The sequence below is a fragment of the Microtus pennsylvanicus genome, chromosome 5, assembly GCF_037038515.1.
Source record: "Microtus pennsylvanicus isolate mMicPen1 chromosome 5, mMicPen1.hap1, whole genome shotgun sequence".
Classification (NCBI taxonomy): domain Eukaryota; kingdom Metazoa; phylum Chordata; class Mammalia; order Rodentia; family Cricetidae; genus Microtus; species Microtus pennsylvanicus.
The window spans coordinates 93,564,255-93,586,406 of record NC_134583.1 but is presented as its reverse complement, the minus strand read 5'-3'; the positions used below and the strand labels follow the sequence as shown (position 1 = coordinate 93,586,406).

Sequence of the window (22,152 nt, the reverse complement as noted above, 5' to 3'; positions counted from 1 at the left end):
ACTCAGGCTCACAGTCCAGCCCGTTAGACTGAGGCTGGGAAGAATTGTGTCTTAAATGTACATTGACATTTGGGGATAAGCCAGGAACACATCCAGTTTCCTTCTTCATCTCACCACCTATTTAACCTTCTTTAGTTATCACAGCCGTGGTTTTCCTATTTAAAAAAAATGTGCCGGTTTAAAGCATTCAAAGATGCCTGTTTTGACATATAGAATGCCACTTCATAATGGCCAAGGACAAAAACACTGACAACTTATGCTGGAGAGGTTCTGGGGAAAAGGGAACACTTCTGTATTGCAGGCAGGAATGCAAGCTGGTACAGCCCCTTTGGATGTCAGTGTGGCGATTTCTCCAAAAATTAGGAAAACAACCTTCCTCAAGACCCAGTAATACCACTTTTGGGTATATACCCAAAGGATGCTCAATCGTGTCACAAGGACATGTGCTCAACTATGTTCATAGCAGCTTTGTTTGTCATAGCCAGAACCTGGAAACAACCTAAATGCCCCTCGAACGAAGAATGGATAAAAATGTGGTACATTTACACAATGGAGTACTACACAGCAGAAAAAATTAATGATATCTTGAATTTTGCAGGCAAATGGATGGAACTAGAAAGCATCATTTTGAGTGAGGTAACCCAGACACAGAAAGACAATTATCATATGTACTCACTCATAAGTGGTTTTTAAACATAAAGCAAAGAAAACCAGCCTATAAATCCCAATCCCAGAGAACTTAGATAACAATGAGGACCCTAAGAGAGACATACATAGATCTAATCTACATGGGAAGTAGAAAAAGACAAGATCTCCTGAGTAAATTGGGAGCATGGGGACCTTGGGGGAGGGTTGAAGGGGAGGGGAGAGGCAGGGAGGAGAGCAGAGAAAAATGTAGAGCTCAATAAAAACCAATTTAAAAAAAATGTCACTTCATGTGACTTAAAAGCTTTACATGCATTCTATCCTTTGAACTTTTTACCATTTGCTGGAGTGGGTGCTCTAATTTTCAGGTTACAAATGAGGCACTGACCCTCAAGTTCCTTTTATGACTTTTCAGCTTTAAATTCAAAGAAAACTCTATTTTATTGCACTTCCATAGGTTTCTTTCTTCTTCCCTTAAATCGTGTTCTTTCCATTTCTTTCTTTTGTGATATTCCATCTGCAATGGTTTTTGCTAAAACAGTGCGTGGGTAGTTGTGGGCGATATAGCAGAAGTAGGGGTGGGGATGGGTTATGACACTTGCCACTATCCTTCCTCCCAGTTCCTGTGACCTCTGTCTAGGTTTACTCTTCCAGCTGTCCCTGCACTTGGCTCTGGGCTCCGGTGTCAGCCTTGGCTGCAGAGCTTCCGCCGAGCATCTGCTGGCCTCATATCCCCAGCCCAAAGCCTCAGATGATCCCCCAAAGGGATACAATGGGTCAAGGCAAAGCATCGGAGGGACGTCATTCACCCTAGCCCTTCCAGAACGTGAGGCATGGATTATCATCAGTATCATGGGAGTGAGGTATAGGCAGAAGTAGGCTCATCCTAGAGGATGGGGTTTGGATTGTCTGTTATGTTTTCTTATTGTCGTGACAAAACACCAGACAAAAACAACTTAGGGAAGTAAAGTTTCATTCTACTCACAATTTGAAGGTCAAATGCCATAGGAGGTGTGGTGAAGAGGGCTGCCCTCGCTGTGACAGCAGACTGGTCACTCTCTGCAGCCAGGAAGCAGAGAGAGATGAATGTTAGCTTTCGTCTTTTCATCCAGCCCATGGTCTCAGACCCTAGGATGTTGAGTCCCATATTTGGGATTCATCTCCCAAGTTAAGCTTCTATGGAAACTCACAGAAATACTCAGTTATATTTCATTTCTCAGGTGACCTTAGATGACTGATTTTGATCATCCACTCTCTGTTTCTTTTCACATAGTGTGCCTTGTTACTATGCCATGACATGGCATGAAGGCCCCCTCAGCAGGTGCCAAATGTCCAATTCTATGATCATGAGGTAAATAAACTTTATAACTCACCATGTCTGGAGCATTCTCTTATATCATCAGGCAATGGACTGACAGAGCCAGTTAAATGGGAGGGAATCTGGCTATGTTTTTACCCCAGTTTTATCTTCCATCACAATGACTTAGTAATGTTATCTAGGCCATGGGTTATCCTGAGGATGGAAGAAAGAGATGTACGTGAAGCAAGTTGCACAGCAAGCAGCAGTTGATATATAGTAACCAGAATATATTTAAATAACCATTGTTTTGATTTATGACAAATGAACTAAGCTTGCTTGGCCTGAGAGGATTAAACATTATTACGCGGGTAAAACAATTTTAGTCACAGCACTGGTGCAGATGTGAGCACAGTCCCCTATGGCCCTGGTGTTTTACTTCTTCCAACACTATTTGTTCTTCCTGGCTTCACCTTTCATTGCATAGCTAGACCTATTCTTCCCCCATTCCACAATACCTTCTTACTAACTCACCCATATTTTCTGCTTCTGTCTCTTGCTCCAATAATGCGTGAAGCAACATCTTAGAGCCAGAAGGTGGTGGCTCCCGTTACCAGCTTCCTTCTTTATGGGTAAGCCCTGGGGGAAGTGGATGGGTTGCCAGTGCCCTCGGACATGGGTATGATTAGCACACCTTCCAGGCAGCCAGCAAAAACCCTTCCACTGGATCTGCTGAGGTATTGCACAAGGAAGAGATTCGTTAGATGCCAGGAAGAAGAAACTGCTGGTTCTGGGGGACAGACTCTTCTCTTCTGTAAGGTGATGGACTTGCAGAGAACGGAGCCTATCAAAGCCTGAAGTCTCCAAGGTAAACCCTACAGGTTTCTTCTCCGTAGGAATCCCCCTTTCCATTTTTCTACTAAAGGTGCCTCCCTGAGGCCCTCTTGGAATGCCTAAAAGTTTCCTATTTGGTTGTTCAGTAGAGGTTTGGAAATTTTAGCTGTTTGGATGGCTGCCCTTAGAATGTAGGTGTTACCCTAGGGCCATTATTTTTGGCCTAATATAGCTATTTATTTGGGAAATGTAGGCATGGACAGACAGATGGGCACACACACACACACACACACACACACACACACACGCACGCACACACACTTTGCTATATTAAGAGGCTGCCTCTGAGTTTGGTGGCCAGTTCTGGTTATGAGAGGACATTCCTGAACTATGAATGAGGTTTAGTGAGACAGCTCCTGTACAGGCTCAGAGAAAGAGTATTGTGATAACTAGAGGTCATTTTTGATCCCTGCCTGGTGGACTTAGGGATGTTATTTCAGGCTCTGTTTCTTAGATTCCTCATCTAATCTATAAGATGGAAGGGGTTATAAGGCCAATACCCACTCCAGTGGAAGTCTTGGGAACTGACATGAATAAAGTCCCCAGAAATTCTGCTACTCAGGGCTGGGAGGTGAGCTACTTAATATGATGTTAGCAAGCCTACATTTCCTTGTGTTTTTTTTTAAACCTTGCTGACCATATTTTATACAACACGGTAATTTATCTGAAGGTGGAAGCTCATCTTTGATTCTTTCTAAAAAAAAATCAGTGATGTATCAGACTATGTTTCCTTCCCTCCTTTCTGTGGTGTTTGCAGCATGAAAAGACCCAGTGCCTGCTGTTGAATTTTTGATTGTTATCCTTAGACATGGCTTCTTCTGAAATGTGTTAGCTGGGTACCAACTGTGAGAAAGTGGGGCAGTGTGAACAAAGATGATGAGCACACACCACAGAGATACAAACGGAAGCTCAGACTGAGGGATTGTTAAAGGGGTGCTCAGGGGATCCCAGAGCAGGCAGAAAGGTTAAAGGGGTGCTCAGGGGATCCCGGAGCAGGCAGAAAGGTTAAAGGGGTGCTCAGGGGATCCCGGAGCAGGCAGAAAGGGTTCATCATTCAGACTGGGCCAGGACTAAAAGGATTATCTTGAAAGTTTGACTCATGGGCTGGAATTTGATTTGGTAAAAGAGAGGTGCTGTTCAGGCCAAGGTGTAGCAGGGAGGAAGGCTTTGCTTTAAGAGGAAGCAGTTCTAGGGTAGAAAGGGATGGAGCAGGGTGTCAGTCCTGTCATTCAGGAGAGTAATCTTGTTGAACAAACAAAACTGAACTCTTCTGCTACCCTAAAAAATGTTGTTAGGAAGCAATAGAAGGAAGCATCAAGCTTTTGGGTTCTTTTCCTTGCCAGTGGCAGCCCCCAATGGCCTCCCAGGAATTCGATGATACAGGACTGGGGACTTCAGCACGTGGTACCTCGCCAGGCAGTCACAGAGAGGAGACTGATGGTTCTGGTTATCATCTCCTGGATGGATCACAGGATGTTCAGAGGGGAGTACTGCAAGCCCTCGGGGTAAGTCAGCCTTGGCCACAAAGTAGGTTTATATAAGACCGAGCAAAAGGCTATATGGATTCCGTCCAAAATTTCTCAGTTATTTTTCACTAAGTCATTAAAGACAAGGTGGTTCCATGGAGACCCGAGGAGTAGAAATGGAGAATCAGTCTCTCCTAGGATATATATCCCAGCAAACTCTGGAGAGTTTGTTCTAAGGCTCTTCCTTGTTTCTTGGTGTTTTCTGATGGCTCCTGTCAGGAGGTTGAGTTCTGTGAAGTTCCCCTTGCTTTCCTCCCATCCCCTACCTCCCCTCTCTCCTCCTCCCTTCTCCTCCCCTTTCTTTTCCTCTCATTCCCTTCCCTTTCCTTCCCTTTCCTTTCCTTCCCCTTCCCCCTTTTCCTTTCCTGTGGTCCTGTGGATGGGACCCAGGTCCTCATGCCTGTCAGGAAAATATTATTGAGCCCGAGATCCATTCCTTTGTGCTTTTTAAAGGTGGGGTCTTACTAAATCACACAGGTTGGACTTGAACTTATTCTGTAGCTTAGGTAGATGTTTCTGCTTTATTCTCCCAAGTGGCTGGGTTTGCAGGCCTATGATACCAGTGAATGGTCATATTCTATATTTTAAATAAAAATTAAAATTAAAATTTAACAGCTGTTTCCCCTTGTCCTATTATAATCCTAAACAAAACCTTTTTAGAATGAGATTTTGCTCAGTTAATTCAGGCTTAGCATTTTAACCAATTAAAGTCATGATATTTCCTACATTCTGAGGAAAATAAAGATAGTATTATGCATTTATCTTTTTTTTCTTCTTTTTTCAGGCCATCCAGATCCTGAATGCAATACTGATTCTGGCTCTGGGTGTCTTATTGAGTTGTTTACAGCATTTGTCTCACCACTTCAGACATTTCTTCTTCTTCACCTTCTACACAGGCTATCCACTCTGGGGTGCTGTGTTTGTGAGTATTCATCCCCTCCGCCACAGGAATCTCTCACCCAGCACTGCTAGGGTGCTGCACTATCAAAGTGCTCTTTGAAGATCACCAGCTGTGGTTTTGTTTGCAATTTCTGACAAAAGTAGGCAAAATCCCCTTTCTTTCTAATTATAGGAACCACTTCACTTCATATAATAATTTCCAGTTCCATCCATTTTCCTATGCAAGTTATGGCTCAATAAAATTCCGTTGTGCATATTGACACATTTTATTTATCCACTCACTTATTGATGGGCATGATAGACATGGCCAGTTCCATATCCTGGGTGGGACTTAGAGTTCTTGGATATGCACGCATGCATGCAACACACACAATCCACAGCCCTACAGCTTTGAAGCTTTATAGACTCAGGAACACAAAAACTGTATGTTTTTGCTTCTGTGCAGTGCCTAGATTTTAGATTTTTTTTATATGTACCTAAATGTGCGTGGGCTCTCTCTCTCTCTCTCTCTCTCTCTCTCTCTCTCTCTCTCTCTCTCTCATCCTCCCTCCATAAATTGTGAAACTAGAATGGAGACCAAGAAAGAAGAAAAAAGGTTTTAAGGGCATGAGGAGGGGCAACAGAATACATGTATCATGAAAGTACATTGCGGGCTGCTGTCAGTTCTCAGCCTGATAGAACAAAAGAATTTCAGACATTCCTCAAGCATGAAGTTTTATTTTCTCAGAAAGTGAGATTAGTTTGTTTTAAAATGGAAGGGGAGCAAGAGACTGGCTTAGCAGTTAAAAGCATTGGATTTCCCCCCAGAAGACCCAGCTTTGATTCCCAGCACTCACATCTGTAACTCCAATTCTAGATTTGATGTCCTATTCTGACCTTCACAGGCACTACACATAAGTGCATAGACATACGTGCAGGCAAAACACTCACACACATACAATAAAATGTGAAAAAGGAAGGGATCAAGGAGCCAGTGTCCCATTCACCTCAGCATCGCCAGAAGACTGATTCCAATTCTAGAAGCTTATTTCTGGCTCTAAAGCATTTCAGGGCAAGTCCAAGGTGTATGACCCATTCTCCCTTTCTGCCCTTGCCTATAGTCATCAATCCCTTCCAAGCCCTCCCCACGTGAACATGCCTACTGTGTGTACGGTGAACATGCCTACTGTGTGTCCCTTATACAGTCCTTTCTATTGCTTCAGCTTTCATAATCCTATCAAGGATGTGGTTTTAGAGATTAAATGTAAACTTTTGCCCTCAGTTTCCTTAGTAGGCTATCAGAAATAGCAAAAGAATTTTCTTTTGGGATCTCTGGAACCAAACAATAGCTATATATTGTTAATTTGGATGCTTTCCATATCCTGGGCAAACACATACTCCTGTTTTTGTACCATTCATTTTAGTACCACAGCGGTTAGCAGGTGATGTTAACATGGGGATATGGTATCAGGTGGGAAAGGAAGCTGAGGGGAAGAAAGACTTAGTAGTCTACCCAGGAGATGCAGCTGGCATTGAAAATGAAGGTTCTCTTTCACAAAGCACAACAGAGGGGAGGCCTGTGATAATCTTTTTATTATCTGAGGCAGGAAACTCAAAGCCTCCTCTTGCATTTTCTTTTTAATTCTCTCTTACACTGTATACCAACCACAGTTTCTCCTTCCTCCATTTCTCCCAGTCATCCCCATCCCACCCCTCAGACTCACTTTGCCTTCATTTCCCTTTAAAAGAGAGCAGACCTCCCAGGGAAATCAACTGAGCATGCCATAACAAGTTACAATAAGACTAGGTACAAACCATCATATCAGGGCTGATGAGGCATTCTGATAGGAGAAAAAGGATCCCAGGCTCAGACTAAAGAGTCAGAGACAACCCCCATTCCCACTGTTAGGAGGCCCCCAAGAATATCAAGCTACACAACCATAATATATATGCAGAGGATCCAGCTCAGACCCATACAGGCTCTGTGATTGCTGCTTCAATCTCTCTGAGCCCCTATAAGCCCTGCATAGTTGATTCTGAGGGACCTGTTTTCCTAGTGTCCCTGACCCCTCTGGCTCCTACAATCCTTTTCCCTCTTACGTGGGGTTTCCCAGGGCCTGCCCGTGTTTGGCTCTGGATCTTTGCATCTGCTCCCATCAGTTGCTGGGTGACGCCTCTTTGAGGACAGTTGTACTAGGCACTAATTTATGAGTATAGCAGAGTATCATTAGAAATCATTTTGTTGACTTTCAGAATTCAGTAGTTGAATTCTATTCAGCAAGCCTTTGTTCTCCAAGATTTAGTAACTCCTGTGGAGGGAATGCTGAGGAGAAAGTGGTCAAGACTACACAGTCCCTTTATCTGTCTTACTTTCTGTTTTAAACAGTTTATCTGCTCAGGATCCTTGACAGTTGCAGCAGGGAGAAAGCCTACAAGGATGCTGGTAAGAGTCAACTCTTCCCCTTTTTCTCTATGACCAGAGGAGAAGAAATAAATTACCCACCAACAGTAAGAAGGCAGAGGTTGGTGAATCCAGCTGAGGAACCAAGTCTCATTTAATGCACAAGAAAATCAATTTTCTTTAAGCATTCAGTGGTAGATAATAAAGGAAATCAGATAAACCATGAATACTCGTGTCTGGGATTGTTATTATGAATACTGAGTGAATCTGAAGCTTAGAAGCTGGCTTCTTAATTTTTGTGTGTTGTCAGGCTTAACAAATTATTTTTAGTGAACGTTCTTTCACTATTACCTTCAAAACTAGAAGCAAAAATTTTTATCCTTCCCCTTCTTTCTTTCTTTCTTTCTTTCTTTCTTTCTTTCTTTCTTTCTTTCTTTCTTTCTTTCTTCTTTTTTTTAAGACAAGAACTTTGGGTGGCTGTCCATGCAGGAGATGTCTCTGTCAATTCTAGAGTTTTGGAAGTTGCCTACAATGCACTTTCTGTTTACTTAGGTAATATTATATCCTTCTGGAGTCTTTGATGGAGTTGAAGAATAGATATAGTTTTTGTTAGTTATGATAAAAGATAAAGAAGATATAAATATTGTAACTGTAATTATTGCTTGATAGCTGTTTTGTTATATGTAATTTTACCATGTTAAAGTTAAAGCCTTCCTTTTTATTTAAACAGAAAAGGGGAAATGGTGTAGAAAGTCCTTCTGTATATGTGTTACTTTTATTGGTTAATGAATAAAGAAGATAGCTATAATAGGGCAGAGCAGAGCTAGGCAGAGAGGGGGGGGACTAATGCTGAATGCTGGGAGAAAGAAGGCTGAGTTGTGAGAAGCATGTAGCCCCACCAGAGACAGACTCTGGATGGAACTTTACCTGGTAAGCCACAGTCACATGGTGATACAGATTAATGGAAATGGGTTAACCAAAGATATAGAAACTAGCTAACAATATGCTTCTTAAGTGATTGGTCAAGCAGTGATTTTAATAGTATAGTTTCTGTGTGATTATTTTGGGAGTCTGGGTAGTCAGGAAACAAACAAACAGCCTCTAACAACAATGTATCCTCAGCTGTCCTGGAACTCACTCTGTAGACTAGGTCACACTCCTGAAATGTATATTCCTGACAAGATTTTTCTCCTGAGCATCAAACTGAATCATCAATTTTGCTTCTAGTTATAAGTCTGAAAGGTCCCAAACCCAACTTCTACTATCCCTCAAACCTGTCCTGTGAGATTGCATCTTCATGTAAGCTGATGGAAACTCCATCCTTTCAGATTCCTAGACTAAGAATATGAATATATGCCAATTTCTCTTTTCACATTCCTGAAGCCAGTATTTCAGCCAATCAAATGGTTTTCATATTCAAGCTTGTGTTTGGCCTTTACTCATCTTTCTTCTCAGGGCATTCTATGTAGCCTCCTAAGTGGGCTCTCTGCTTCCATTTGTGAACCTCATTTTCCTGTTCTTAATTAAGACAAAGTGACACTTTTTAGGCTATTGATCTGTTGCCTCTTTGCTCAAAACCCTCCAACAATTTTGCATTTTTCTCAGAATTAGAACTAAAGACTTTCCCCCATAAGTTGCAGGGCTTTATATAATATATCTCTCTGTAAATTCTGATTTATTTTCCTAATCTTATTCACCTTGGCATCCTTGCTTCCTGGGGACACTGTGGCCTCAGGAACTTTGAATTGTCTTCTTTACCCGGACTTCCCCTGGACCATCTGGGGAAATGCTCGGTTATTTATTCCTGTCTCTACAAGTTATTACTACTGAATGTCACAAACTCCACCCCTTTTTCTAGAATTCCATTGCTATGGCATTCTATTAGCCTCAATACTTAGTTGCTTAAAAATATATGGCATAATTTACATGGCAGTGTATTTATTGTTTTCCTTTTTAAGTGTTATTTTCTTCTTTATTTTGTAAGCATATTGGAGATAAACAAGAACATGACATCTCTTCACAGTGAAACTTACTAAACTGCCTTGCATTTCGATATTCTTAAATTTGCCTGTGATGCTCTTAGAAATTGATTGGAAAATGGGATTACAATCATCTCAGCTCATAATGACACCTCTTTATACTGAGTTTTCATTGATGTTAAAAACATTTACACACATGGGCTGTTTTCCTCATTTATGGTGTGGAATCTCGGGTCTATCTATGGCTGTGAGGGAATTGTAGTTGCGTGGTGATGATCTAGTTCTGCCCTTCCGTTTGTGTTTTCAGAGAATAGAATATCTAAACATGGCTGTCTGATGCTCCGGAAACTCGTTTCCTTGCTCTGCTTCCTTTGTTTCTGCATTCTGTCTCAATGATGGGTCAAAGTGGTTAGAATTCCTGGAATCACCACCATGCTTTAAAAAAAAATAGAATATGAACTTTAGCTATACTTTTTTTTTCCATTCTAAGTTTTTGTCCTGTGAAAACCTCACTTCTCCAAGAAATACTCAAGGGTCATTTTCAGTGAAAGTCGCCCCCCGCCACTTTTTGCCAACTAAAGTATTTTTTAGCTCAACAAATTGTCTTGTGTATTCCTCTTTTTGTTTCTTCTAGAGAAATTTTTGCTCTCTTTCTGGGCCATTTTCCCAGTATTTTAGTCAACACATTTCTTAGTTTTAACTCACTAATCTTTTAGTTTCTTTGAAACATAAATTGCTTTGTATTTATTTTTTTAATTTTTTAAAAATTTCACAGTACATCCCAACCACAGTTATCCCTTCCACTCCTCCTTCCTCCCACCACGCCTTCCCCTCAGGCCACTCTCTATCCACTCTCCTCGAAGGGTAAGGCCTCCCATGGGTAGTCAACAAAGCCTGGTACATTAAGTTGAGGCAGGACAAAGTCCCTCCCGCTACATTAAGGCAGAGCAGGGCTTTCCACTATATGAAATGGGCTCCAACAAGCTAATTCATGCACCAGGGATAGATCCTGGTCCTACTGCTAGGGGCTCCTCAGATGGACCAAGCTACACTACTGTTTCCCACATGCAGAGGGCCTAGTTCAGTACCTTGGAGGTTCTACAGCTGTCAGTCAAGAGTTCATGAGTTCCGTCAAACTTGGTTCAACTGTCTCTAGGTTTCCCCTTCATCACCCCCCCCTCCCCACCTTGGTCATATATTCCTTCCTCCCTCTCTTCAACTGGATTCCCAAAACTTGGCCTGGTCTTTGGTTGTGGATCTCTGCATTTGGTTCCATCAATTACTGGATGAAAGCTCTATGACGACAGGGTAGTCACCAATCTGATTACAGAGGAAGGCCAGTTCAGGCACCCTCTCTGCTATTCTAGGAGTCTTATCTAAATTGAGATAGGGTCTCATATATTACAAGATAGCTTTGAATTTTAATCTCTTAATCTCTGGAATTACAAGCATCCTCAAAGACACCCAGTTTATACAATACTAAAGATTGATTCCAGGGCTTTTATACATTAGGCAAGCATTTTACCAACTGAGCTGTGTACATCAGCCTCTTCTTTGTCTTTTTTTGTTGGATTGCACCATGTAGGAATCTTTGTTTATGGGTGCTTGCACTGCATCTAGAATGCTGTTAGGTGTGTAAATAAATACTTCTTTAAATGGAATGTTGCTAAGGTGTTAAATCATGTTCTACATACATTAATGGACTTTTTTGTTTGTTTTAGATGCAAAACAGTTTTGGGATGAACATTGCCAGTGCAACCATTGCATTTGTTGGAACTGCTTTCCTCTCTGTACATCTGGCACTCAATTCCCAGGCACTCAAGGGCTGCCAGTCTTCACAGTCACCTGACTTATGCATTTACCTGGGTTCCTCATCAGATGTATGTTTCAAAGCTGCTAATAACATATTTCAAGCCATTCAAAATATACAGAAAAGCAGTATGTTGTATAGAATGTTGATTTTGCTCTTTACTAGTTTTGTAGTGAAGGGCACATTAGACAATCTGTCTATATTTTAACTTTCTTATCTTTGAAGTGAAGATAATAACAGGTAGCTCCCATCTAATGGATTGATATAAAATTCAATGTGTTAATATTTGGTAAGTAATGAAAACAGTGCTTAGCTATCATGTTGTATTATTATTACTACTATTTATTTATACTCTCCATAGAGAATACATTAAACAATTTGTTTCACATATCTTTGTTTGATGACAAACTTCAGAGACACACAGCTTATTCTGCCATTTAGAATGTTTGTGCACATAAGGTACACACTCTATCATCCAGGCTATATCCATATATATATACACACATACATATGTATGGATATATATATGCATATATATATATATATATATATATATATATATATATATATATATATATGGACTAGATTGTGTTTGACTTCGTGACTATGTTGCCTGTGTTCCTCATATTATGTATCTATGTACACTCTGTGCATACCTGGTTCTTGAGGAAGTCAGAAGAGGGTATTAGATCTCCTGGAACTAAGGTTACAGATAGTTGTGACAAACCATATTGGTACTGGGAACTGAACCCAGGTCCATTGCAAGAGTGGCAGATGCTCTTGCCTGCTGAGCTATCTCTCTATAGGTGCTCAGCAATAATGGAAAGGTAACTTCTGCAGTAATGTGTTATGGTTCTCCAGCATTGTATTTTGGTCTGTGACTCTAATATAAATGCCTACCCATCCCCTCTGAAATCCTGTTGGTGGAATCATGAAGGGATCATTTTTTGTTCATTTTGCTAAACTGTGTATTAATTTCTGTAACTTATTATATTGATAAGTGTTAGTGATAGTGTCAGAATTTTTCTCCTTTGATTCCTTCTCCCCTTGACTGATTCACATAGGCTGATCTAGAAATAACATATATCTTTCTCCCAGGAGAGTGTTTTCATGATTTTGGATCGATAGTGGATCCCTTCTTCACAATTTGTGTGTCTGCATCTTCTGTCTAATTTGTGTCTCACCTTATTCCCTGATGAGGGTTGTGCAGTCTGTTTTCTTGCTGACAATTTTTCCCAGTGAATGTTACCACTGCTTTGATCTGAGGCATCCTTTGCCTAGGGCCTGGTGTCTCTGATGCTGATCCTTACCCTGCTGGAGCTGGCCGTGACCATTTCCATCTCAGTCATGTGGTGCCTAGGAAATGTCTGTGGTTTAAGAGAGGTGAGTTTGTGGAAGTGAGGAGCAAGTTCTATCATTTGCAAATCCCACAATGTACGAAGCTAGTTCTGATTTTCAGAATGGGAAACTTTTATATGGTAATGACTTGTGGGCTTCTGGGAATTACTTACTAGATCAAAGCGTGAGATGGAGTAAGGTTGGAAATGATTCAGATTTGAAAATGTAAGCAATATATTAATATACGTTTTAATGCAGTTAAACTAATTTAAATTATTTTATTGTAAATTTTTACTTTTGAGTTGTATAACTCAGGATGACCACATATTCTTGCTGTATATTTAGATTATCTAATTTAGTTTCTTAAAATTTTCCACTTTCAATATTTTTTGCCCAAGAAAGTTTTACGCAGCCTTACATATATAGGAATATAAAATAGGTATTTAGACAAAACATTTACGGATATGAATAATAAAGAAATTTATTTAAAACAATTAGTTGGTATGTAATTTTACCACATATTAAAGACCAACACAAACTTGCATATTAATGAAATAAATGTGCATGATTATTTTTCCATAATAATTAAACCTTGGCTATATATTGGATACTGCAGGATGGAGATTATCTTGTTTCTGAGAGTTGATTAATGCTCTGATTTTATTATTCTCAAGGAGCAGTCAGGGTTCCATGCCCTGTGGAAAGTCCAAGGTCCGCCCCCCTCCATCCATGTCTAGGAAGGTGAACATCCAAACTGGCTAGGCTCCCACAAAGCCAGAACATGAAGTAGGGTCAAAACCCCGTGCCATTGTCCTTGGCTTCTCGTCAGTCCTCATTGTTTGCCATGTTCAGAGAGTCCGGTTTTATCCCATGCTTTTTCAGTCACAGTCCAGCTGGCCTTGGTGAGCTCCCAATAGATCAGCCCCACTGTCTCAGTGGGTGGGTGCACCCCTCGTGGTCCTGACTTCCTTGCTCATTTTCTCCCTCCTTCCGCTCCTCATTGGGACCTTGGGAGCTCAGTCCAGTGCTCCAGTGTGGGTCTCTGTCTCTATCTCCATCCATCACCAGATGAAGGTTCTATGGTGATATGCAAGATATTCGTCAGTATTGCTATAGGATAGGGTCATTTCAGGTTCCCTATCCTCAGCTGCCCAAGGGATTAACTGGGGACATCACCATGGGCTCCTGGGAGCCACTCTAGGGTCAAGTCTCTTGCCAACCCTAAGGTGGATCTTCTAACTAAGAATTGTGCTTTTAGAACCATCCTTTTTAATTGAACAGAAAAGGGGAAATGGTGTGGGAAGTTCTTCTGTCTATGTGTTGCCTTTATTGGTTAATTAAAAAAGCTGTTTCAGCCAGTGGCTTAGCAGAATAGAGCAAGGAAGGAATTCCAAACAGATAGAGGATAAGAGAATAGGTGGAGTTAAAGAGAATCCATGGACCCCCTTGAAGAAGATAGATGCCAACAGAACCTTAACTGTAGGCCACAACCATGTGATGATACACAGATTAATAGAAATGGGTTAATATAAAATAAAAAAGCTAGCTAGTAATATTATTCTCAAGGCTGAGAAGAGTATATATAGTACAAAGTGACAGACATGTGTTTACTGTTTATGGCCAATCCGAAAAACTGCTGGAAATTCTAGCCTAATCCTGAGTCAAAGTTCATTCAGCAGTGTTTCATGAAACATGTCAACAATTCAAATAGTAAATTTTAAAACCGAACAGTTTATCATGAAACAACCCAAATATGTGCTAATTTGTGGCTTACACGCTAAGGAAGAATAGTAGAAAAATATTACAGGTATTTGGTTTCTGTAATTACATTACTATGCTTTTATAAAAGAGGTTGCTGCCGTTCATAACATACAAAGAGTATTCAATCTGAGCAGCACCCACTGGCATTTTGTGGTGTGGCAGCAGCCACACCAAGTCAGAACCAAGCCTTCAGTGAAGGCAATGCAACTCAAAACGGGCAAGCAAGGCCAGAAACACCTTGGGAAGGTTATACATTTGATTTTTATTGACTTTCCCCACACAATCTCCATATTCAGTTCTGGAACCACATATATGTAGCAGCAACCTATATAAATGAAGCTGAAAATGTTTTCATTGTCTCCTGATTTATATGGATATAATCATTCTTCAGTGTTTAATAGGATAATCACCAGTGAAGGAGTATCTTTGGATCTGTGATAGTGATCATGATGACTTTAAGAAGGGATGGAGTGGAGAGGGAAGATGATGACCCTCTTCTTGAGAACCGATGTCTCATTTTCTAGGCAGTTTCTTCACCTCCTCATTCTGCGGAATCGGGAATAGCTCCTGATGGAAGTGATTCGGAGAACCTGAGCACTCAGCCTTAAATCACCAAAGACTGAGAGCTTCACTTGAGAACCCAGGAGAGAATGAGCAGACGAAATACAATCTTTCTGTCACGGCACGATCCATGAGAAAGCTGGGCACCTGTCCCAATCCTGTCTGCTATCTCTGTAAATTCACCATGGCATGTTCTAGATCTTTATGAATAAATGTATTTCCTTAGACATTCTTTGATTTGCAGCTCCTATGGTCATTCTTCCAAAGCTGATACCAGAAACTCAATCCTTTTTCTTTTTCTCCTATTCTACTGCTTTGTGAGATTTAAGGATGGAAAATTATTTAATACTTAATTTTCTTTTTTCCTTTCTTCCTCTCTCCCTCCATCCCTTCCCCCCCCTCCATCTCTCTCTTTCTTCACAGTGTCTCATGTCCTGTAGGCTGGCTTCTAACCTATAAAGCCAACTCTGGCTTTGAATTTATTTTCCTATTTTCACCTTCCAACTTTCAGAATTAGAGGCATGTGCAAGCATACTCAATTGATATTTTATACTCACAGTCCTCCTCAAAACTGCCGAGATTACAGTTTCAATCCCTATTGTGGCTATTTTCCGTAAAATCTCAACTGCAGCCACCTCATGGGAAGGGGGATGAGCCAGATCGGTTTCAGCACAGAAAAAAGTGCTCTTGATTTTGGCTGACATCAGTATTACAGTCTAGCAAGTAAAAACAAAACAAAAAAAGAAACACTGTGATTAATTTATGCTTTACTGTACTTGAAGCTTAAATCTTCAGACTCTATTTCCATCAGTTTCTAGAAGTTACACATGTCCCAACACAATGGAGACTTGAATTAGTGACTTTTGTTCTTCAAAGGACCTTGGGAAACTATAAAGTAGAGATATGAAAAGAAAGGACAAATTGGCAGATCTGGGGTTCAAATTCAGATGTGTCCCTAACAGCTGTTTGGCCATTTTTCATCAATTCTGCTTCTAATATGTTACAGATAATTTACTTCCTTTTATTTGAATGTATCTCCAAGCATCCCTTATCAGAACATATTAACAATGTACAAGGACACTGTGGTTGTCTCACCAGCATTCCCTACAACCTGAATTGACAGTAACTTTCAGTCTTGGGTAGAATTGACCTCACTCTGAGGTCCAGGGACACGCCCCGAATGATCTTACTTTGATGATTGTGTTGACGCATGACATCTCCACAGACATTGAACTTGACTCTAGTGTGGAGACATATCCACTAAGAAAGAGGCTTTATAGCTTTCTCATAAAATATGTAACTCAAATATAACTGGAAGTAGAAGCCCTTAGGAGATAATGACTAAAGGTTGCTGAATAACTAAGCTGAAGGCCCCACAAGAGAAATTCAGAAAACAGAAGTTGACTTTAACTTAACCACTCCTGGAATGTGCGTCTAGAGTCTGTCTCTTGAGTTGGTGATGTAAGTGTAGGAGGCCAGCAGACAACCCCTCTCACTGGTAGGAGGGCTCATCAGTTAGGGACAGTTGGCTGGTTAAGGAGATCCAAGGATCTGCCTGCCTACGCCTTTGTCACTGATGGAATTCCCAGGGTATGGAACCATACCTGCCTTTTATTTCATTTTTTAAAATTTGCTTAAATCAGGATCAAACCCATGTTTTCATGCTTACATAGCAAGCGCATAATCAGTTGGGTAGTCTCACTAAACCTGCATTTTTGTAGTGAACAATTTCTGGTTTTGTTCTTGTTTCCTTTAACTTTTCAAGTTTCTCCAGCTCTTGCTGTTGTTAATTTAACTTTTAAGTATTATTTATGCATTTTTCATCTGGTAAGAAAAAACTTCCTTTTCTCAAGGTCTCAGAATAATGTTTTACTTTTTATTGCTGTATTTTTAAGTGTGTTAAATTATAAATTTTACTTTTGCCTGAAGAGAATATTATTGTGCGGTTGTTGTTATCATAACATCCTTGTAAAAAGCAAAAAATTCTAGAACTTCCACTAAAATGTTGCCATATTCAGATACAGAATTGTACACACACTTCCTGTCTTAGTGACAATTTCCCATCTTGTTAGAACATATTGTTGTAGGTTAATACCATCCCTTATAATGAATGGTTCCTACTATCTAGGACTGATTTCTTCTGTATGCAATTGTCTCATAATTTGTTTGTTTATCCTTGCTTATTTACATCCCTATATAGTTTTTAAAAGTAACTTGTTAGCATTTTGGTAATATATGGAAATTTTAACTTAAAATAATTTTAAAACATTTTTATTTATGCTTTGAAGATTTGTTTGTCCATATATGCAAAGTATCTTGATGTAATCCACTCCCAGTTCCCCCTTTCCACTCCTGTACAATCCCTAACTTATCTCCTTCCCACCTTCATGTTCAATCTATTTCTCTCTTTCATTTTGTAACCCGCCAGGTCCGTCTAGTGCCGCCTATGAGTGTGCCCTCTTGACCTTTTGCAGGTCTTGTGTAGATATCTATAGATCATGAGTACAAAATACTCTAAGCTGAACTTTTGATTAAAAAAACAAGCCATATAGGATGAAAAATGGTTTAAAAGTTCTGGAATATAGCAGAAATAGAGAATAGACTTGGTTAAACATTCAAATGTAATGATTTTAGCATCATAGAGGGAGAATGCTTGACTTAAGAAAGCTGTCAATGGCCAAAAGATGCTCAATCATACTACAAGGACATTTGTTAAACTATGTTCATAGCAGCATTATTTGTAATTGTCAGAACCTGGAAACAACCTAGACGCCCCTCAACAAAAGAATGGGTAAAGAAAATGTAGTACATTTACACAATGGAGTACTACTCAGTGGTAAGAAAAAACAATGACATCTTGAAATTTGCATGCATATGGATGAAACTAGAAAAAAAATGCTCCTTAGTGAGGTAACCCAGACTCAGAAAGATGAACATGGTATGTACTCAGTCACAAGTGGATACTAGCTGTAAAGCAAAGGATAATGGGCCTACAGTCCATGACACTAGAAAAGCTAAGTAACAAGGTAAACCCTAAGAGAAACATATGTAGATCCCCCTGGGAAGGGGAAATAGAAGATCTCCTGACAAAATTGGGAACATGGGAGTAGAGAGAGAAGGAAGGGTAGAAGGGGAGGAAGAGAGGAGAAGAGGAGGAGAACTTGAGGGAATGGCATAGTCGAGATGGGGGAAGAAGAGACAGAGAGCAAGGAAAAAGATATTTTGATTGAGGGAGCCACTATGGGACTAGCAAGAAACCTGGCACTAGAGAAACTCCCAGGATTTCACAAGGATGACCCCAGCTAAGACCCTAAGCAGTAGTGGAGAGGGTGCCTGAACTGGCCTTGCCCTGTAGTCAGATTGATGACTATCTTAAAAAAGGAAGCTGTCATGGTAACTATTCAGAACACAATATGACAGCTGATATCTAAACCTTGCCTGTGAGTCTGCAGCTCATGATATTCCCTGTCAGGAGATATTCTTATATCTTAAAGTTCAACCACATATAATGCTTATTTCCCTAATGAAAAGTAAGTTTTTGAGGTATATGGAGAGACAGATAAGAATTAGTGTGAGTTAAACAACCACCTTGGTAGTTATCTGGCCCATAGACGGTGACACCAGACAAAAGCTGTCTACCGGGAGGATTCGAGCAAACATGAGAGCCAGAATGAACTGCATGAATCCAGCTCTGAACATTTCTGAAGTCATTTGGATAAAGAAATGAAGATTTTTTTTCACTTAATGTTCTCACTTGACACTCTAACCTTTAGAGCCATTTGTCCCACGGCCATTTCTGTAATCAATTTTCCATGAAACACTGGAACTTGATGTCAGTCCAAACTTTCTTACTCTAAATAATATATGTGCTTGTATAAAAAAATTCTTTTTTCCCTGTTTGCATGTGTGCCTGTGTCTATATACCCATGGTGTGAACATGGAGGTCAGAGGACAACTTTGTGCATGTGTTTATATACCCATGGTGTGAACATGGAGGTCGGAGGACAGCTTTGTGCATGTGTTTATATACCCATGGTGTGAACATGGAGGTCAGAGGACAACTTTGTGCATGTGTTTATATACCCGTGGTGTGAACATGGAGGTCGGAGGACAACTTTGTGCATGTGTTTATATACCCGTGGTGTGAACATGGAGGTCAGAGGACAGCTTTGTGCATGTGTTTATATACCCGTGGTGTGAACTTGGAGGAGGACAACTTTGTGCATGTGTTTATATACCCATGGTGTGAACATGGAGGTCAGAGGACAGCTTTGTGCATGTGTTTATATACCCGTGGTGTGAACACGGAGGTCGGAGGACAGCTTTGTGCATGTGTTTATATACCCATGGTGTGAACATGGAGGTCAGAGGACAGCTTTGTGCATGTGTTTATATACCCATGGTGTGAACATGGAGGTCAGAGGACAACTTTGTGCATGTGTTTATATACCCGTGGTGTGAACATGGAGGTCGGAGGACAGCTTTGTGCATGTGTTTATATACCCATGGTGTGAACATGGAGGTCAGAGGACAACTTTGTGGAGTCAGTTCTCTACTTCCACCATGTGAGTTTCAGACCAGGCCCCCAGGATTGACAGAAAACAGCCTTACCCACAGAACCACCTCATCAAGCCTCTTCATCACTTATTTTGAACCCAGACATAGACCTAAGATGTGGGAATGAAAATATAAGATAGAAAGGAATAAATGAAAGAAGTTTGTAGAAAAAGGAAGATGAGAGAGATTGAGGCTGTAATTCCTTGGTGGAAGGTACCAGAAAATACCCTCTAAAGATAACATAATTTAAAACATTTGATATGGAAATTTGTGAGTATTTATTTTAAATAGAGTTAGTTAGCATTTACTTTTAGAAAACATTTGCTCATGATGAATTTAAGAGTAAATGTCTTTTGAGCTTGGGGACAAACCCCTAACCAAAAAGCTACTTGTAATTGATACCTGCTGGGAGAAGGAAAATCAGTTTTCTCCAGTGGAGTAACACTGGGTATCAACAACTCTCCAGGGAAAGCTCCATGCTTAGGATTAGTTGACCAACACAAAAGGGCTCCATGTTCTTCTTTGTGTGTGTGTTTTATTTGTTTTTTTTTGGTGTTTTGTTTTTGTTTTTTGCTTTGAGAGAGAAGGAACATGAAATTGGATTGGTCAGGAGGTAGGGAGGATCTGTGAGAAGTTGGGGGAAGAGAAACAATATGATGAAAATACATTCTATGCAAATTAAGAAAAAATATAATGAAAAAAAATCTAGGCTCTCTCACTGTAAGCATTGCAGCTCAGATGGAAAGGTATCCTGGTAGTCAGGAGCCCAGAAATGAGACAAAGTCACTGTTACCATAGCAATGTATAGCTCTGCTCTAGGGAAAGGTTTATACAAGTACAACAACTCTGCTCCACCAGGGGGAAGTTTCCTAGGGAAAGTGTTACAGCTCTGCTCCACCAGGGGGAGTTTCCTAGGGAAAATGTTACAGCTCTGCTCCACCAGGGGGAGTTTCCTAGGGAAAGTGTTACAGCTCTGCTCCACCAGGGGGCGTTTCCCAGGGAAAGTGTTACAGCTCTGTTCCACTCAGCTCTGCTCTGGCAAAAGTTGTGACTGGGCTCTGCTCTGTCACACCATATGTCATACCACACAGCAAACCTCACTCAAGAGACTTATGGGAAAGGAAGAATCCAGGAGGGTGCCTGCCTAAGGGTGAAAAGCAGCAGCAAACTGAACAGGGCACAGATCCTATATAGGGTTTCTTGGGGGCGGGGCAGAGATTTCCAGGGTGCCTTGGGATTGGTGATTTTTTTGCAGCCTGATTCTGGAGCAAGTTCAGGGATTGGTAGGGTTTCATGCTCAGGAACCTCAGGGGTTGGTGGAATTCTGTGCTCAGGGATTGGTGAGATTTCAAGCCCTGATCCTGGAGTTATGTCAGGGTCAGTGTGTTTTTCCTTTGCCCTAGTCTTGGGTCTAGTTGGGGTACAGTGTTTTTTTTCTTGGCCCTTTTCACCCTAAACTAACTTACTAAATAAAGAAACTTGATAGTCAAAAAGAAAGCCAGAGAAAAAGGCATGTGAAGAGTCTGTGTGTGCCAGAGAAATGCTATGTAGAGGTAAAGAATTGTAGCTCTGTTATCTCTTCCTTCCAGACAGACATATGGTTAAAACTCAACTTGATAATAGTGCCCAGCCCCAAAGGAAGTCATTTGATCATATGTTCTGATACTTGCTGTTATGGAAGGTAGAACAATATGGCTGTGGGGAACTGGACTATGAGTACAGAATGTGCTAAGCATCTCAGGAAGGGGAAGAATGAAGCTGTTGATAAACACTGGAGCATGAAATAATTGGGATGTCATAGGTCACCTTTCAGTACTGCGTTTACATTTCATGATTTGCTGTTGACAATTCTCACAGAAAAGCATTATCTCCAAACATGGAAGGTTCTTCTCAGTCTGGTAAGTGTCCAAATCTCAAATAGGTTCCTGATTTTGTTGTTGTTGTTGTTGTTGTTGACCACAAACCTTTATATACTACTAGGAGACACTGTTAAAGACTATCACATGGCTTCAGGATTTTACTCTGCAGACTTGTGTGGTTTTGCAAAGGTTGAATAAGGGGGTGAGTTTACTAAGCCAACCATTTTAAGGCTAGGCTCAAACATCATATTCTCTGGTAGTTCCTTCTCTGAACTCTACACATGTTCCATCAGGCAACACTGTTGTAACCTCTTTGACGTACAGCAGTCTCTGGCCTTTGACCTCCTAGACAATATTTTTTCTTTGTCCTCATCTGCAATATTGTGGGCTAGATGAGTCTGGGATCATGATCCTCAATACTGCCTGCTCCATAATGTGAGCAGTCAATAGCAAGAAGCACTAAATCCTTTCTGTATGAATGAATAAGAATATGGGGCTTAGTTCTTAATTCAAATAGTGTTTTTTTTTAGATGCACTGATTTCCAAAGATACAGAGGAAAGAAAGTAGCTGGGGCAGTGAAATATTTTTAGGAAAGATTTGGCAATATGTACACTAGAATCCTTTATGAATATGCACATCTTAAT

At 40.6% G+C, this 22,152-nt stretch overlaps 1 protein-coding gene across 1 annotated transcript; it reads left to right on the top strand.

Annotated features, from left to right (window-relative positions):
- Positions 1-4,191: 4,191 nt before the first annotated feature.
- On the top strand, positions 4,192-15,138 carry Ms4a3 (membrane spanning 4-domains A3). Its single transcript, XM_075974995.1, has 6 exons — positions 4,192-4,341; positions 5,147-5,284; positions 7,628-7,684; positions 11,343-11,501; positions 12,713-12,814; positions 15,055-15,138. Exons 1-6 carry the CDS (start codon positions 4,192-4,194, stop codon positions 15,136-15,138), a joined length of 690 nt encoding a protein of 229 aa, XP_075831110.1.
- The last annotated feature ends 7,014 nt before the right edge of the window (positions 15,139-22,152 follow it).

Excerpts from the sequence above, each read along its gene's own strand:
- Ms4a3 (XM_075974995.1), top strand. The coding sequence starts at position 4,192 with ATGGCCTCCCAGGAATTCGATGATACAGGACTGGGGACTTCAGCACGT. Across the intron at positions 4,342-5,146 it reads GAGTACTGCAAGCCCTCGGG|GCCATCCAGATCCTGAATGC; the intron begins GTAAGTCAGCCT and ends TTCTTTTTTCAG. Across the intron at positions 11,502-12,712 it reads ACCTGGGTTCCTCATCAGAT|GGCCTGGTGTCTCTGATGCT; the intron begins GTATGTTTCAAA and ends TCCTTTGCCTAG.